Here is a 17,451-nt window from a genome sequence, read left to right on the forward strand (position 1 = left end):
ACAGTATAAAGTAGATCAGGTCAATCACCTCCCTTACTGTTGACATTATGCTTCTATAATTATAGCCTTTAATCATCGTAGCACATCTCTCTGTTCTTGTACATTAACCTCGTCTTAAGTCCTTTACGTGGGTGCTACGAAAAGCCCATCTTCTCCTCTAATGCCTGTGTACTTGACTTTTTTTTTCCTGTTCACTTTCATCTTGCCAGATTCTCTCTGTTGTTCCAGCCTGTTGAGCACTCTTTGGATTCTGATTCCGGTATCTCCTCTATTCACTGTCTTCTCTGGTTTCATGTTGGCTTCAGATTCATCAGGTTGTCACTGTTGTACTTAGTCAAGTCATGGGCAAAATTTTGAACCAGGATGGAGCCTAAGTAGAGTTTTCCTTCTGGATTCACATGGATCCCATCAGTCCGAATTCGGGTATAGTGGATTATCTTCATTTTCACCCTGTTTGTATTTCTACACTTCTTTCAAAAGGATGTTATAAAAGATGTGGCTGAAATCCTGTGTCTACAGCTTTTCCCTATGAGTCTTAATTTTTTAAAAAGTTTTTTATGTTTATTAATTTTTGAGAGGGGGAGAGAGACAGAGACAGAGAGAGACAGAGAGAGACAGAGAGAGACAGAATCCAAAGCAGGCTCCAGGCTCTGAGCTGTCAGCCCAGAGGCCAACGTGGGGCTTGAATCCACAAACCACAAGATCATGTTCTTAGGCAAAGTCAGATGCTTAACCGACTGAGCCACCCAGGTGCCCCTTACCAGCCTAAAATTTTAAAGACTCATCCAACAAATCAGCTGCTGAGCTGAAACAGTGTGGTCTCTGCTGTCCCAAATTTCCGTGCCAATTTGGAGGTAAGAGAAACAGACAACTGGAACGCAGTCAAGAGGACTAGGCTCTTCTCCGTCAGTCGAGAGAAGAGATATGAGAAGGGAGGGCATTAGAGTGACCTGTTGCAGGTAGATTAAAATCTCTTTGGCTGAATCTGCTTTGAGCATGCTATTCTTTCCCATGATCTTTTCTCTTCTGCAAATTGGAGGAAATGATATCTTCTTTAAGTAATGGCTGGTAGTTGTTTGAAACAAACATGGATCTCCCACTATGGTTTTATGATACTTCTTAGGAATCTTTTTTCTCAGGTAAGAGACGTTTTTAATTATGTGACTAGTCAGGAGAACTAGCCATTACTAAATCTGCACATACTAACCTGCTACATATGAAGCTCTACAGACAGTTCTAGTCTAGTCCAACATTCAAAAGTTTCTATACTGGTCTTGAGTCCCATAGTCCATGATGTCATAACTCTAATATCATGGCTGACTCCTGTCCTTATCCTTGTCTTTAAGAGTTGAACCAAGAGGGGCACCTAGGTGGCTCAGTTGATTGGGCATCTGACTCTTGATTTCAGCTCAGGACATGACCTCGTGGTTTGTGGGTTTGAGGCCCATGTCAGACTCTACGCTGACATTGCAGAGACCGCTTAGGATTCTCATTCTCTCTCTCTCTCTCTGCCCCTTCCTCATTTGTGCATGTGCTCTCTCTTCTCTCTCTCAAATAAATATTTTAAAAATTTTTTAAAAAAAGAGTTGAACCAAGAAAATCAAGCTCAGCTTTAGATGGGAGATATTGGGGTATATCCCTGACTATGAAAGTATGGGGGACCCTAAGATGAATCTATAAGGGAGATACTGGGGATCCTTCATCCCTCTAGGGCTTTAGGCAGAGAATTAACACCAATCTATGAGAGATGGGGTTGGTACAAAACCTAAGGGAGACGTGACCCCAAACAAATCTGACCTCAGACCTTGTAAGGGTTTCAGGTTTTTTGATGATTAAATGACCACAGTAAGAGAGCTGCCACAGAGAGAGGAAAGTGGAGGGCCTTGTTTTAAGTCAATGACCTTCCAGGACCAACACTTATAGCCAACCAACCACCACAATGGTGGTCATTTGGTGGGACATGGCCTCCTGGATGCTGCCTGGACCATCAGCTTCATGTGCTGCATTGCTCTGAGAGGTGTTTCCACTTAGCCCGATTTCTCCCCTTGGTCACCAGATTCCTCTTTAGGTGAAAGCCTTCATAGGAAAAATATATCACATTTCCATCACATGTGCCTCGCCTTCCCAAGTGTATCCATGAGAACTACCTTAACCCATTTGGGCTGCTCTAATAAAATAATAGACTGGGTGGCTTTTTATTTTCACTTCAAAATAGTCATAATTGAAGTATTTTTATTTTATGTACAATGAGTTGGCATTAAGGTAGGTTATCTTGGGTATCTGTAATTAAAGTATGTATCTTGGATGATCCATTCAAGGAAGGTCATTTAATCCAACTTAATGAAGCCTATATCCTTTTAGTACTGATGGAAACACTGGCAGCACCTGTTGAGGCTGTATTTCCAGATCAGACCGTGCCGGTTTGAGTGGACGAGGCAAGAATGAGAATCCTGGCCAAATTTCCTCGGATGGCTCCAGTAGAGCTGCTGGTGATCCATCTTGCTCTCCCAGATGCAATGAGGAAATGGCAGAATGGGTGGCTTAAACAACATATATTTCTCACAGTTCTGGACCCTAGAAGTCCAAGATCAAGGCACTAGCAGATTCAGTGTCCAGTGAGAACCTGCTTCCTGGTTCATAAACGCAACCATCTTCTCACCGTGTCCTCACTTGGCAGAAGGGCCAAGAGAGATCTCTGGAGTCTCTTTTATAAGAACATGAATCCCATTCATGAGAGCTGTACCCTCATGACCTAATCACCTCCCAAAGACCCTACCTCCTGATACCGTCACATTGGGAGTCAGGCTTTCAACATATGAATTTTAGAGGGACAAAAACGTTCAGTCCAGAACAAGAGCTGTGAAGAGTCCTACTTTACCTCAGATTGGATTCTGACGGACTAGTATTTTTCTCTGTAGTCCTGGGCTCAGTCATGTTTTGGCTGATATTAATTGGATGTAAAGTAATATTAGAGTTATCTTACTATCTTATCCATCCCTTAATGCTCCAAAAATCTATTTAGCTGTGCCAACAAGATGGGCATAACTAGTTTTGTTGTTGTTGTTGTTTTAATTTTATTTATTTAAAAAAAATCTCTATACCCAACAAGGGGCTTGAACTCATGACCCCAATATCCAGAGTTGCATGCTCTTCTGACTGAGCCAGCCAGGCACCCCTGGCATCTAGGTTTTTAAAAGACCATTTTTAGAAGTAATCTTTTTCATAAGCAATTTACTGAACCCCTGTACAAGCATATTCATAGTTAATAATAAAAAAAAAAAATAGAAACCACTAAAGTATCCATTAGTAGGATAATGTGTTGGTTTCTGGAATAGCTTCTGTATTATTTAAATTTTTGATAATGAAAATGCTTTCATATTGTGTCAAGTTATCGCTATGGGCTTCCAAGTAGTCCCTTTCCTTTGCTCTTGCCTTTTATAATTGTTCTCACTGCTTTCTCAGTGATCTATTAAAAATGCAAATATGATTGTGGCACTTTGGGAATTAAAGCTTTCTTGTGGTTTGTTTCTCATTATCTATTCATTAAGTGTCAAGCTCCTTGGCATGTGTAACAGTCCTTATGATCTGTCCCTGCTCTCCTCTGCAGCCTTAGCTCCCATGCCTGTATTCTGTTTTCTAACCACACGTGACTTATGTCAATACTCTGAGCCTGTCAGTTTCTTTCACAGCTTCATGGCTTTGCACTGACTCTGCTCTCTGCTTTCAGTACCTCCTTCTTCTCACAATCAAATTTGAGCTTTGCCATCCCTCTCTCTGCTCAAAAAATGTAAGCCTGCTTGTTCCAACAGCCTCTATAGGCTCTCAGGACATTCTGCACAAAGCTATGTTCACACATTGTTTACCCAAATAGAATGCATGTTCTTGAGAGCTGAGAGGTGTATTCATCTCATATTCCCCACTGAAGCCCAGGCTCTATTGGATGCTAAATATTGAATGAATGAATGAATGAATGAACAAACGAACAAGTGTACAATTCTTCTAATACTTATATCTATTAGTTCCTGGTGTTTACTTTAAGCTGTACTTGATCTTTTAAACCATATTCACTCATTTGTCCAAATTCAGAGTAAAACTTTGAACTTTAAAACATAAGAATAAAAATAAACCATATTCACATATATAAAAATGTTGGGCTGGGGGAAGAGAGATCTCATGTCTAGGCTCAGCCTCAAACCCTCCTTAGGATGGCCCTGCTCACAATAATGAAGCCCATCTTTAGTCTTCAGTTCTGCTAGATCTTCTGTGACATTTGGAACACATTTGGGTACCTCAGCTAGAATATCCTCTGTCTTTGGGAGATCAGAATCATCTCAGGATGTGAGCCCAAACTCAATCACCCGACTCTTACTTGGTTTTTGCCCCAGGCTGGCACATGTATGGGGATCTCTATTGTATAAAACTGCTGCCAAGACAATTTTGAAATATGAAAATATTCCAAACATCATCATGTTTGGATGAATCACTGGAATCTACTTCTGAAATCAGTATTGCACTATATCCAAGTATTGCTAACTTGGATATAAATTTAAATTAATTAATTATGAAAAACAATCAATCAATTAATTAATTTAAAAAGAATAGCTGAGGGGTGCCTGGTTGACTCAGTCAGTTGAGCATCCAACTTTGACTTACATCATGATCTCGCAGTTTGTGAGTTTGAGCCCCACATTGGGCTCTGTGCTGACAGCTCAGAGCGTGGAGCCTGCTTCGGATTCTGTGTCTCCCCCTCTCTCTGTCCCTCCCATGCTCATACTCTGTCTCTCTCTGTCTCTCAATAATAAATAAACGTTAAGAATAAAATTTAAAAAATAAATAAAAAGAATAGCTGATGTTGACGAAAGCACTGATCTGTCAATGCCCTCCATGCTTCTAGTATGGCACCCATAGTGCACTTACAATTGGTCCCCTACAGCCCCACTGGAAACTAAGCTTCACAGGGCAGGTAGGTTTCTTTGATATATAGAAAATAATATATAGGGACGCCTGGGTGGCTCGGTTGGCTAAGCTTCTGACTTCAGCTCAGGTCATGATCTCGTGGTTTGAGAGTTTGAGCCCTGCATCAGGCTCTGTGCTGACAGCTCAGAGCCTGAAGCCTGCTTCAGATTCTGTGTCTCCCTCTCTCTGTCCCTCTCTCACTTGTGCTCTCCCTGTCTCTCAAAAACAAATAAACATTAAAAATTAAAAATAAATAAATAATAAAAAGTTGTATTTGCAAAAGGTCTCCATCAGCTTGTAGGTTTCTGCTTCCCTCTCAAACTCATGGGACATATGAAAACTTTCTCCTTTATTACCTTTTTTTTTTTTTTACATTTATGTCCATAATCCATTTTGAGTTAATTTTTAGATAATGTTTGAGTTATGTTGAAATTTTTAAAAAATTTCAATGTCCAATTGCTTCAGCACTGTTTTTGTTTTTGTTTTGTTTTTATTTTAGAGAGAGAAAGCACGAGTCAGGGAGAGAGAGAGAATCTTAAGCAGGCTCCACACTCAGCATGGAGTCCGAAACAAGGCTTGATCCCACAACTGGGATCATGACCTGAGCCAAAATCAAAAGTCATACACTGAACTGAGCCACCAAGTCACCCTGCCTTTTATATTTTTGTAAAGATTTTTATTCCTAAGTAATCTCTTTACCCAATATGGGACTTGAACTTGCAACCCTGAGATCAACAGTTGCATGCTCTACTGACTAAGCCAGCCAGGTGCCCCACTCCTTATTACCTTACTACCAACTAAAAGACACTTTCCTTGGTGCCTTTATATTGCATTTTACCCCTTGTGGCAACTAATTCCTACACACAGCATCCATGAAATCTTATCTTTCACATATTCTTGATGAGTCACTTTGGTGTTCTCCCAGGATTGAATCCTAGAGACAAATCAATAGGTAACTATGGCTCTCTCCCAAACAGTAAAAGAAAATGATAAAAAAGAAAAAGAAAAGGGACTTCCCAATGGGGTAATATCTCACAGTTTATAAAAATGCCATGTCTTTATTTCTTTTTAAGTTTATTTATTCTGAGAGACAGTGTGTGCATGTGTGTGCACCTGGGGGCGGGGCAGAGAAACAGAGAGAGAGAGAATCCCATGCAGGCTCTGTGCCGTCAGCGCAGAGCCTGACATGGGGCTCGAACCCACAAACCATAAGATCATCACCTGAGCTGAAACCGAGAGTTGGACACTTAACCAACTGAGCCACCCAGGGTGCCCCAGTTATGATGTGTCTTTACATTCTTTTCAGAAGTACACACCACAGTTCAAGCAGTTCAATTTGGTTCTGAACAAGTAGGCCTCACTTTTAGAATAGGCTATATATTCCAAAGTGTATTTATAAAGTCAGTTGTGTAAAACTCACAATTCCGGTGCCCAAAAAATTGAGGTTATCTTGGGTTATCAGGTTCTCAGGGCAGTCCCTAAAAGTCTATCTAATCCTGAATGTGGCCGACCTGGCACACCAAATGCACTTCTCCCGTAGTCCCAAGAACTCTGTACAGCCTTGATTGTGCAAGAGAGAAGAGAGGGCACCCTGTGTTCCAATTCCGGGACGCAGCCCTCCTCTACTCCCTACTTGGCTGAACCCACAGCTAGGGGTGGGGCTGGGCCAGGGAGGGTGCTGGGGAGGAGAGCAGACAATCCTGGGCACCAGCACCAGAAATCTTATTCTCTGCCAGAGGACATCTCTCTAGTTCTTTCACTCACAGGAATTCTGAATAAGGACTAAATAGGAATAGTAATGATGTTTGTATAGTGCTTTATAGTTTATAAATGACATATTTTCACCCCTAATATCTCACTGTCTGATTCTTAAAACAACCCTCTCGAGTTACTTTATTGTAGTAATTTTTATTCAACAGGCAAGAAAAATGAGGTTCAGAAATGAAGTGACTTGGGGTGGCTCAGTCGGTTGAGCATCCAACTCTTGGTTTCTGCTCCGGTCATGATCTCATGGTTTGTGACTTCAAGCCCCATGTTGGGCCGGGCCTGTGCTGACAGTGTGGAACCTGCTTGGGATTATCTCTCCCTTCTCTCTCTCTCTCTCTCTCTCTCTCTCTCTCTCTCTCTCTCTCTCTCTCCCCTCCTCCTCCTCCTCCCCACCTCTCTCTCAAAAATAAATAAATAAACTTAAAGACGGGGGGGGGCACCTGGGTGACTCAGTTGGTTAAGCATCAGACTCTTGATTTTGGCTCAGGTCATGATCTCACAGTTTGTGAGATCTGGGCTCTGTGCTGAGAGCATGGAGCCTGCTTGAGATTCTCTTTCTCCCCTTGTCTTCCCCTCCCCAATCTCTTTCTCTCTCTCTCTCTCAAAATAAAAAAATTAACTTAACAGAAAAAAAGAAAAAAAGGAAAAAAGAAATGAAGTGACTTCTCTAAGGCCAGTGTGGGGAAGGATGTGAAAAGAAGTTCAACTTGCTCCTTGGCATGGCTGCTTCTCTCTGGGTCTCCTCCTAAACCCACCTGGCTATATTTTATTTATTTTCAAACCACTTAAACTGTGTTTCCTAGGTGCCAGGCATTATCCTAAGAGTTCTACAAACATTAGCCCACTTAAAACATCTCAGGCTTAAGATTTACCTTCTTCTGAACTTTTAACCTGTGCCTCAATCACTGCGTAACCATCTTGGCAACGGAGGTTGACTTGAGCAATGTTCCTGTGGTGCATATTTTAGTCAGAGGGGTTTGGACTGCTTAGTCAAGTGATCTCTGACTCTCATATTTCATGATCAGATGAGTCGCTTTCAAGAGTCAGACTCTTGACCAAACAGTTTGGATACGACATGAGCTTTGATATGTGTGACTCCTGCAGGTCTTTTCACCACAGCTTTTCTTATTTTAAGACCAAATAAACTGTCTCTAGCCAGAGCTAAAGTTTCAGCCAGTAGAATATGTCTCTTAATGAATGAAACCTCTGTTAAATACGTCATCTGAGTCTGGCAGTTTTGTGCTTGTTAACCCCTAGAGAGCATCTGACCAGCCTAAGACCAGCCAAACCTTAGCAGTTACCAGAATGGGCTCTAAAAATAGACTTTTGGCTTTGAATTCTGGCTCTCCCTCTTTCTATTTTGTGATCTTGGGAAAGCTGCTTACCCTCTCTGTGCCTCAGTTTTTCTCATCTTTAAAATGGGACAGTAATAGTACCAACTTTGTAGTGTTGTGCTACAGATGAGGAAACTGAAGCTCAAAAGGTGGGAAGGGATTTTTCCAAGACAACATAGTACAAACTGACGCTGGAGTTAGAATTTAGAGCTGCCTCTTTCTGAAGCCCGTACACTACCAATTGTGGGGATAAGTTCTTGGCCAGGTGATCAGCCAGATATGCTGTGTTGAAACAATTCTGAGGCAGCATTGGGCTGAATGGGAGAGAGTGTGGGCCCTTAGGCAGCATCTCCTATGGGCACAGAAAGGGATATGTCATCCCCACTTGGCACATCCACTGATAGACCTGGACATTAGTTAGGAAGGGGGTCCCAGCCTAGGAGCTCCTTTAGGACAGGTAGCATGTCTTAATGATATCTGTCTCTCCAGCTCTTAGCATACCACCTGGCCCAAAGCATTTGGGAAATACGTGTTGAACTACACTGAATCGAACTGTCCAGAGACTTGCCCCCAAGGATGGGTCCTCTATGCTCTCAGGGTGGGCAGCTTCCTTTGGTTTGCCTTAAAAGGCAAATTTCTAGTCCTAAATAAGACTTGGGGAGGCTCATATGCCCAGTTGTTAAGACCTTCTATGGCTTCCATTCTTAATTCAACAGCAAATTTAGTGTAAGAAAGATACTAATATATGTTGATTATATTTTACTTGAGTCATTCCAGTGAAACAACAGCCAGTTTACCCAACCTACCCCCTTTCTCTCTGCTATGCTTACTCACTCTTTCTTTATTGCCAGTTACAAAGGCAAATGGCTATCATCTTAAGGGTGAGGAGTAAAAAGGAACAATGGGTGAGAGTTTAGAAATAACATCCTATCTTTGAAACATAATCAGTCTGGGACCATTGATTCTGTTTCATTTTTCACTCCTGACTTAGAGAGTGTTGCAAGCCTGGGTGTTTGTCATATGAGAGTCTAGGTAAAAAGAGCATGTGACTTGCATTTGCAAACTCTTCTCACCTACTTAGGTGTGGCCCAGGCAGAGTACACTCTAGAGACCTTGCCCTTAAGAGGGTTGTTTCTTTGGAATGAAACCCCATCTAGTGTACATCCCCAGAAAAAGGCACACAGTTACCATCTTCTTCCTTAAATCTAAAATAGGACAAGAACCACATGATCCTCTCAATAGATGCAGAGAAAGCATTTAACAAAAGACTGCATCATTTCTTGATAAAAACCCTCAAGAGAGTGGGGATAGAAGGATCATACCTCAAGATCATAAAAGCCATATATGAAAGACCCACCGCTAATATCATCCTCAATGGGGAAAAACTGAGAACTTTCCCCCAAAGTCAGGAACACGACAGGGGTGTCCACTCTCGTCACTGTTATTCAACATAGTATTGGAAGTCAGCCTCAGCAATCAGACAATACAAAGGAGTAAAAGATATCAAAACTGGCCAGGAGAAAGTCAAACTTTCCTGCTTTGCAGATGACATGATACTCTCTATGGAAAACCCAAAAGATTCCACAAAAAAAACTGATAGAACTGATCCAGAAATCAGCAAATTCACAGGATATAAAATCAATGAAATCAGTTTCATTCCTATACACCAATAATGAAGCAACAGAAAGAGAAATCAAGGAATTGATCCCATTTACAATTGCACCAGAAACTATAAAATACTTAGGAATAAACCTAACCAAAGAGGTGAAAAATCTATTGAAAACTATAGAAAGCTTATGAAAGAAATTGAAGAAGACACACAAAAAAAGGAAAAATATTCCATGCTCCTGGATTGGAAGAACAAATATTGTTATAATGTTGATACTACCAAAAGCAATCTACATATTCAGTGCAATCCCTGTGAAAATAACATCAGCATTTTTCACAGAGCTAGAACAAACAATCCTAAAATGTGTATGGAACCATAAAAGATGCCAAATAGTCAAAGCAATCCTGAAAAAGAAAACCAAAGCAGGAGGCATCACAATCCTGGACTTCAAGTTATATTACAAAGCTGTAATCAATAAGACAGTATGGTACTGGCAAAAAAACCAGACACTCAGATGAGTAGAACAGAATAGAGAACCCAGAAATGGACCCACAAACGTATGGCCAACTAATCTTTGACAAAGCAGGAAAGAATATCCAATGGAATAAAGACAGTCTCTTCAGCAAACACTTATTGGGAAAACTGGACAGCAACATGCAGAAAAATGAACCTGGACCACTTTGTTACACCATACACAAAAAGAAACTCAAAATGGATGAAAGACCTACATGTAAGATAGGAAGCCATCAAAATCCTCAAGAAGAAAGCAGGCAGAAACCTCTTTGATCTTGGCTGCAGCAACTTCTTACTCGAAATGTCTCTGGAAGCAAGGGAAACAAAAGCAAAAATGAACTACTGGGACCTCATCAAAATAAAAAGCTTCTGCACAGCGAAGGAAACAATCAGCAAAACTAAAAGACAAGCAACGGAATGGGAGAAGATATTGCAAATGACAGATCAAATAAAGGGTTAGTATCCAAAATCTATAAGGAACTTATCAAACCAGCACCCAAAAAACAAACAATCCAGTGAAGAAATGGGCAAAAGACATGAATAGACACTTCTCCAAAGAAGACATCCAGATGGCTGACACATGAAAAAACGCTCAACATCACTCATCATCAGGGAAATATATATCAAAACCACAATGAGACACCACCTCACACCTGTCAGAATGGCTAACATTAACAACTCAGGCAACAACAGATATTGGCGAGGATGTGGAGAAAGAGGATCTCTTTTGCACTGCTGGTAGGAATGCAAACTGGTGCAGCTGCTTTGGAAAACAGTGTGGACGTTCCTCAAAAAATTAAAAATAAAACTACCCTATGACCCAACAATTGTACTAATGGGTATTTATCCACGGGGTACAGGTATGCTGTTTTGAAGGGGCACATGCACCCCAATGTTTATAGCAGTGCTATTGACAATAGCCAAAGTATGGAAAGAGCCCAAATGTCCATTGATGGATGAATGGATTAGAAAATGTGGTATATATATATATATATATATATATATATATATATATATATATACAGTGGAATATTACTCGGCAATCAAAAAGAATGAAATCTTGCCATTTGCACCAACGTGGATGGAACTAGAGGGTATTATGCTAAGCAAAATTAGTCAGAGAAAGACAAATATCATATGTCTTCATATGTGGAATTCACTCATATGGAATTTAAGATACAAAACAGATGAACATAAGGGAAGGCAAGCAAAAATAATATATAAACAGGGAGGGGGACAAAATATAAGAGACTCTTAAATATAGTGAACAGAGGGCTGCTAGAGGAGTTAAGGGAGGGGGGATGGGCTAAATGGGTAAGGGGCATTAAGGAATCTAGTCTTGAAATCATTGTTGCACTATATGCTAACTAACTTGGATGTAAATTAAAAACTAACTAAATAAATAAGAAAAAATAAAAATAAATAAATAAAATGGTATTTAGATCCTGCAGCATGAGAAGGCTGGCTTAATGGTTTTTGATGATGAAAGCAGGAGGCTTGGACAGATAACTTCTTAAACTCTTTTTTTAGCTCTTAAAAAATTATTGATCATCTTCTATCAGTCAGGTGCTATGTATTTACATACATTGTCTCATTTAATTCTCATAACAGTCTTAGGGAGAAAGTATCATTGCCTTATTGTGCAGATAAAAGAAATTTTAAGAAGGTTAAGTGATTTGCTCACATTGCATGGCACCCACATGGTTAAACCTCATTTATTCAATAAATGTTTATCGAGCCTCTCCTATGTGCTGGACACTGGAATAAACTCTACAAATACTGAAACAAATAAGCAACCCTGCACACAAAAGCTCATGGTCCAAAGACAAAGCTGGATCGCTAAACAGGTTATGTAATTGGGTGTGGTAAAGGGGTGATAACTGGAAAGGGAATCATGGGAGCACAGATAGCAGAACTTGACCAGGTTGGCATTCAGGAGGTATCCTGGATCTTAGATGATGAGCAAACAGTAAGCTGGTGAAGGAGAGTTGAAAAGGGATAGATTTCATCCGAGGCACTGGGAAGGGGCAGTGCAAGCAAAGGCATGGAGAAGAGAAGGAGTATTGTGAGCATGAAAACCACAGGATGGTATTGTTGGAATAGTGTAGCCATGGAGGTGGGGCTGGTGTGGTAGGGAGGGGCTAAATCAAAGCAATCCTTATAGTTGTGTTTTCCCAGTGACCTGCACTCTTCCCCCTTGGAGCCTATGCCATATGAAGAAGACTGTGCCCAGCTGAGAATCCCAAAATGGCCCCAAACAGTTACTCTCAGGTGAAAGTTTAAATCAGGTAGTCTACTCAGAAGAAGGAAGACCTGTTGCTGCAATCCAGAGAATCATTTTACCTCTAACAGTCTCCTGGCCATCTCTTAATGAACTAAGTATCTAACTAGATAAGCAATTGAGAACTTGGACCAGGGATTATAGTTAGTGTGTAATAGTGGGTGATTCTTCTGAAGCCCACACACCATTGATTGGCTGTGATGCAGCAGTTAACTTCAATTGCCTAACTCCCCCTCTCTTCTTCCATTTTGGCTTCCTTTATGTCTCCAGTCTTCTACAAACTATCCATCTCTGCCCTTTTCCTATGTTTGTCTTTGCTGTTCCTTCTTTGAGTTTGTGTGGGGTGCTTTCAGTACTGAGATGAACCAAATGTACGGGATTGACCTCCAGAATTGTACTATAGTGCCATTGAATCAGCTGTATAAATCCACTGCCTGAGATCTGAGATTAAGAAAGGATGAGATGAAAGCTTCTAAGTGGGAGACACTGTAGCTAGATCAGAGTTTCTCAAAGTGTGGTCTGTGCACTGGAAGTGTTTATGACAAGTAGAGATTAAAGGACCTTGACCCAGCCCTATTGATTCCAAGTGTGTTGGGATGTAGCCAAGAATTTTGTATTTTTAACAAGTCCCCCGGGAGATCTTTGAGCAATATAGTAAGAACTGTTGCCTACTATAGGAATCACAGAATGGCAGCAGTAAGTCAAATCCAGTCACAGATAAATTTTGTTTGGGCCTTACAGTACTTTAAAAATCAGAATGTTTTGGGACGTCTGGGTGGCTCAGTCGGTTAAGCATTTGACTCTTGATTTTGACTCAGGTCATGATCTCATGGTCATGGGATCAAGCCCTGTGTTGGGCTCTGCACTGAGCATGAAGACTGCTTGGGAACTGTCTCCCTCCCTCTCTCTCTCTGCCCTTCTCCTCTCATGATCTCTCTCTCAAAATAAATAAATAAACATTTTTTAAAAATCAGAATATTTACTTTAAAATCTAGAGTTCTGGTCTCTTGAAAAAATTCTTAGGAAGGCAACTCTGAGCCAATATATTCAGACAACAATCATCTAAAGCTATGGTAAGGACCATCCTGTTTCACTCAACATGCTCTCAGTCCTCGGAGCCACCAGAGCCTTCTGTGGTGTTATGTCCCTACCTTTTGACTTGGGCTCCTCCAGGACAGATATCAGGTTTTTGTCATCCATGAATCTTCAGTTCCTAAAAACAAATTTACAGAAGAGCGTGAATAAATGTGTGATGAATGCATGAATGGGCACAAGCTTGATGATAAGCTTCTCTTGGCTTGAATAACTTAATTCCAAGTTTTAAAAAAGCCTGGTCCTGGGTATAGGAAACATGGGGTCTTATCCTGGCTCTGTGACTGATATGTTTGCTATATCACCTCAGAGTCAAAGTTATCTTAACTACAAAACATGTTATGAGGATGGATTTGTCTCTAAATTCTTCCATCTCAGACAGTGTGGTGGCTTTAGGCTACAGGTGGGCATTTGGGTTCCGTTCTTTTTTTTTTTTTTTTTTAATGTTTATTTATTTTGAGAGATAGAGAAAGAGACAGAGCACAAGCAGGGGAGGGGTAGAGAGAGCCAGAGACACAGAATCTGAAGCAGGCTCTAGACTCTGAGCTGTCAGCACAGAGCCCAATGTCCAAGGTGGTGCTCCAACTCTTGAACTGCAAGATCATGACCTAAGCTGAAGTTGGATACTTAACCGACTGAGCCCCCAGGCACCCCTGGGTTCCATTCTTAAGTTATATGTGGAGAAGAGGCTAATGTGAAATTCAGTCCCAACCAGCCTCTCTCTCTCTAAGCCCCACACCTCAAAATGCCATCTGTTATCATGGCAATTTGGAATTTTAGCCTGAGCTGAGGAGGTGGCTGACTCTCACAGTCTCAGAGTGGCAAGTGTTTATGGAGGCAGACTTGGCCAACTCCTTTAGTTAGACCTCACAGAGGATGTTCAAACACCTTAGACTAGTGCAGAAGGCTATTCAGCCTAATATCCCTGCCAGTTAACCCTGTGACTCTCCCCTTCCCACCAATAATACTCAATTTCCCATGCTGCCCACGAGCGCCATGTTGTTTTTCCCCTCTCTGCCTTAGTACGTGCTGTTCTCTCTCCCTTTTCTCACTCTGCCATTGTCAATTCCTACTGTGCCTTTAACACCCAATGGAAGGGATCCCTCTGGAAAGTTATCCTAGCCACTGTCCCTGTCCCCTTCTCCAGGCCTGATGCTTCACTCTCTCCTTGCTCTTCCCTTTAACTTTGTCTTGTACAAGTGCTCACTCCTTTATGTGTTTGTTCCCCTACTGAACTGAGGTCTCCTTGAGGGCAAGAATCTAGGACATGTCACAGAAGCACAATGTATGTTGAATGAAGGCTGACCAGCCCTAAACCCCAGATATGCTGAGATGATTCTGCTTGTCAGAGAAGAGCTGACCATTTAACCCTTACCCTACCCACGTTCCCCCTCCCCCATCACACACAGTTCTGCATTTTGAAATGCAAAGCTCATTGCTGATATTTAGAATGACAAATGATGTTTGCCAGTGGCTGAGTATCCTGTGTCTCAACATCAGTGCTTCATAACACTGTGGATTGTAGGGATTATGTGTAGGTAATTTTTCGTGTGTAGCACTTAACAATAACAGCATGGTGTAGGACAGTATTTCCTAAACTGTTCTGAAAAACCCTTTAATCCTCTTATGGAGAATGTAAATAGACACTGTATTAAAAATGTAATCTGGGGGCACCTGGGTGGCTCAATTGATTAAGCATCTGACTTCTGCTAGGGTCGTGATTCACATGGTTCCTGAGCTGGAGCCCCGCTTCAGATGAGCCCCACTTCTCTCTCTCTGACCCTCGCTCACTATGCCCTCTCTCTTTCTCTCTGTCTTTCAAAAAAGAAAAAAAAAAGTAATTTGGTCTGGGGCAGCTGGGTGGCTCAGTTGGTTGAGTGTCCAATTCTTGATTTTGGCTCAGGTCATGACTTCACGGTTTATGAGTTCGAGCCCTAAGTTAGGCTCTGTGACTGCAGTACAGATCCTGCTTGGGGGTTCTCTCTCTTCTTCTTTCTCTGCTCCTCCTCTGTGCTCTCTCTCTCTCTCTCTTTAAAAATAAATAAATAAACTTAAAAAAAAATTACTCTGGTCAAAAAAGTTTGGAAATGTGTGGAAACTATATTCCTCTCTTAGAAGGAAACATTTATTAGCATATTAAAGACTCAGAATTCTAGTGATAAAGATCATGGTTTAATTTTGTTTCACCCAGTGCTTCCAAAGTAGTGTTGAGGAAGAACACTGAATTAGAAGTGAGAAGACCTGAGTTTTCACTTCCCCTCTTTCACTAATGCAAATGTGTGATCTTGAACGAGACACTTCCCCTTTTGCAGCCTCAAATTCCTCATTTGTACATTGAAAGAATTGAAAATGAAAATCTAAATGACAAGGCTGGATTAGATTATTTTCTAACAATCCTCCTAATTCACTTTCTATCCTGCTCCAAGGGATGAACAACTCCAGCTTTGAAGCCTTTGCCGGGGCTAAAAAGCTCACACAATGGGTATTTAGCAACGTGGTCTCAGCTCTGCCTTGCCCCACCCCAGGATCAACTGAGCAGGAGTTTGGATGTTCTCTTAACACAGCTGTTTCTCTCAGTTGACTAGATCTGAAGGGGAATTATCTGGCAGTTCTGAGCTGATTGTGCCAACTCCAGGATGACCTTCAACACTGTAACAAGCCAAAATCAGCCATCCACTCATCCTCTGCTCCTTTGCAAGGCATTCACCATTGCAAAATCATTGCTCAGAATGTCCAAAAAACAATAGATTTGACATAAAGTGAAACCCTGGGTTCAGGAAGAGCTTTGAGGTAGGAGAGATTTGATAACAACCATCAATCAGGACTGTGAAAACACCAAGCACCTGCAGGGAAACCAGATACCCAAGAATGTAGTAAGGGGAGTAAGATCCCAAGTTCCCTTGGTCTTGAGAGAAAATGTAGCCAGTCCGTTCCCTTTAAAGTGTGTCTGTGGAAAGGAAAGCAAGTTTGGCTCAAGTCAGATTTTGGTGTCATGGGGTTCATGTGGACGGGGGTCAGCCCATTCCCACTGATGGGGGCCCTATTAGCATGATGCCACACTCAGAGCAGAAAGCCTATACTTCCCGCTCCAGAGGATAGCCCCCAAATGGCCACTGTTTAAGGCCCATATTACACATAAGCAGAGTGGTGTTTCTCTCTGAATACCATCTCAGCAAAGTCAGAAACACCATTACTCAGCATAATCTGTAGCCAAGATTTTCCTCGTGTGTATGGTTCACCCAGTCCAGGATCCTTCCTTCTTTCCTTTTTTCTGTCCCGCAACATTACAGAACATTTGTTAAATGACAAAACTAAAACAAGTTAGTAATAAGTTTGATGTCCTTTATTCAAGGGAAGACAAGCCATGGATTGCGGGTGCACAGGACCTAACAAGCAGTGAAGCTCTATTCCCCAGGGATTTGGGGCAAGGGTGAGTCGTACAGAGCGTTAGAAGAGGCACTGAGGAAACGGGCTAGGAGGTGGGGGATTTCCTTATCCTTATAGGCTAGTAGGTCTTATTTTCTAGGGTAAGGTAAGCTAGTGAAAGCTGAGTTGGAGGATTGTGATTGGCGTTAGTTTTTTTAGACAGTGAGGGGTCTCCCTCATTGCAGGTTGACTCTGATTTAGATTTTTATGCTGAGCCATGGGGGCAGCTTCCATATTGTGGATCCTGGTATGTAAATTAACTTTATCACTGTATTTCAGGACTTGCACTGGGCATGATGATTAGTCATGGAGCCAGAGCGGATGTATACAGCGTGACTCCTAATAGGGATTGAGTTCAAAAGTTAATGTTTAGAGCAAAAAAATCAAGTATTATCAGAATTACCTTTGAAAATATTTTAAATCATCCACATGGGTATTGAAATGGTCACACTCTGTGAAGCCCAGGACACTTG

The 17,451-nt window shown here is 41.5% G+C and overlaps 2 protein-coding genes across 8 annotated transcripts in view; both read right to left on the reverse strand.

Moving 5' to 3' along the window:
• The window catches only part of LMLN (leishmanolysin like peptidase), a 149,279-nt gene that overhangs the window by 11,075 nt on the left and 120,753 nt on the right, over positions 1 to 17,451 (reverse strand). For all 7 annotated transcript variants that reach the window (XR_006585130.1, XR_006585132.1, XR_006585134.1 and 4 more), the window contains one exon: positions 13,612 to 13,673. The gene's annotated coding sequence lies outside the window, so the exon portion shown is untranslated. The remainder of the gene's footprint in view (positions 1 to 13,611; positions 13,674 to 17,451) is intronic.
• Positions 2,199 to 4,576, reverse strand: LOC109503486 (40S ribosomal protein S29-like). The gene has a single exon (XM_019839920.3). The coding sequence runs from the start codon at positions 2,550 to 2,552 to the stop codon at positions 2,358 to 2,360; it is 195 nt and encodes a 64-aa protein (XP_019695479.1). The 5' UTR covers positions 2,553 to 4,576; the 3' UTR covers positions 2,199 to 2,357.

Source organism: Felis catus, chromosome C2, assembly GCF_018350175.1.
Source record: "Felis catus isolate Fca126 chromosome C2, F.catus_Fca126_mat1.0, whole genome shotgun sequence".
Taxonomy (NCBI): Eukaryota; Metazoa; Chordata; class Mammalia; order Carnivora; family Felidae; genus Felis; species Felis catus.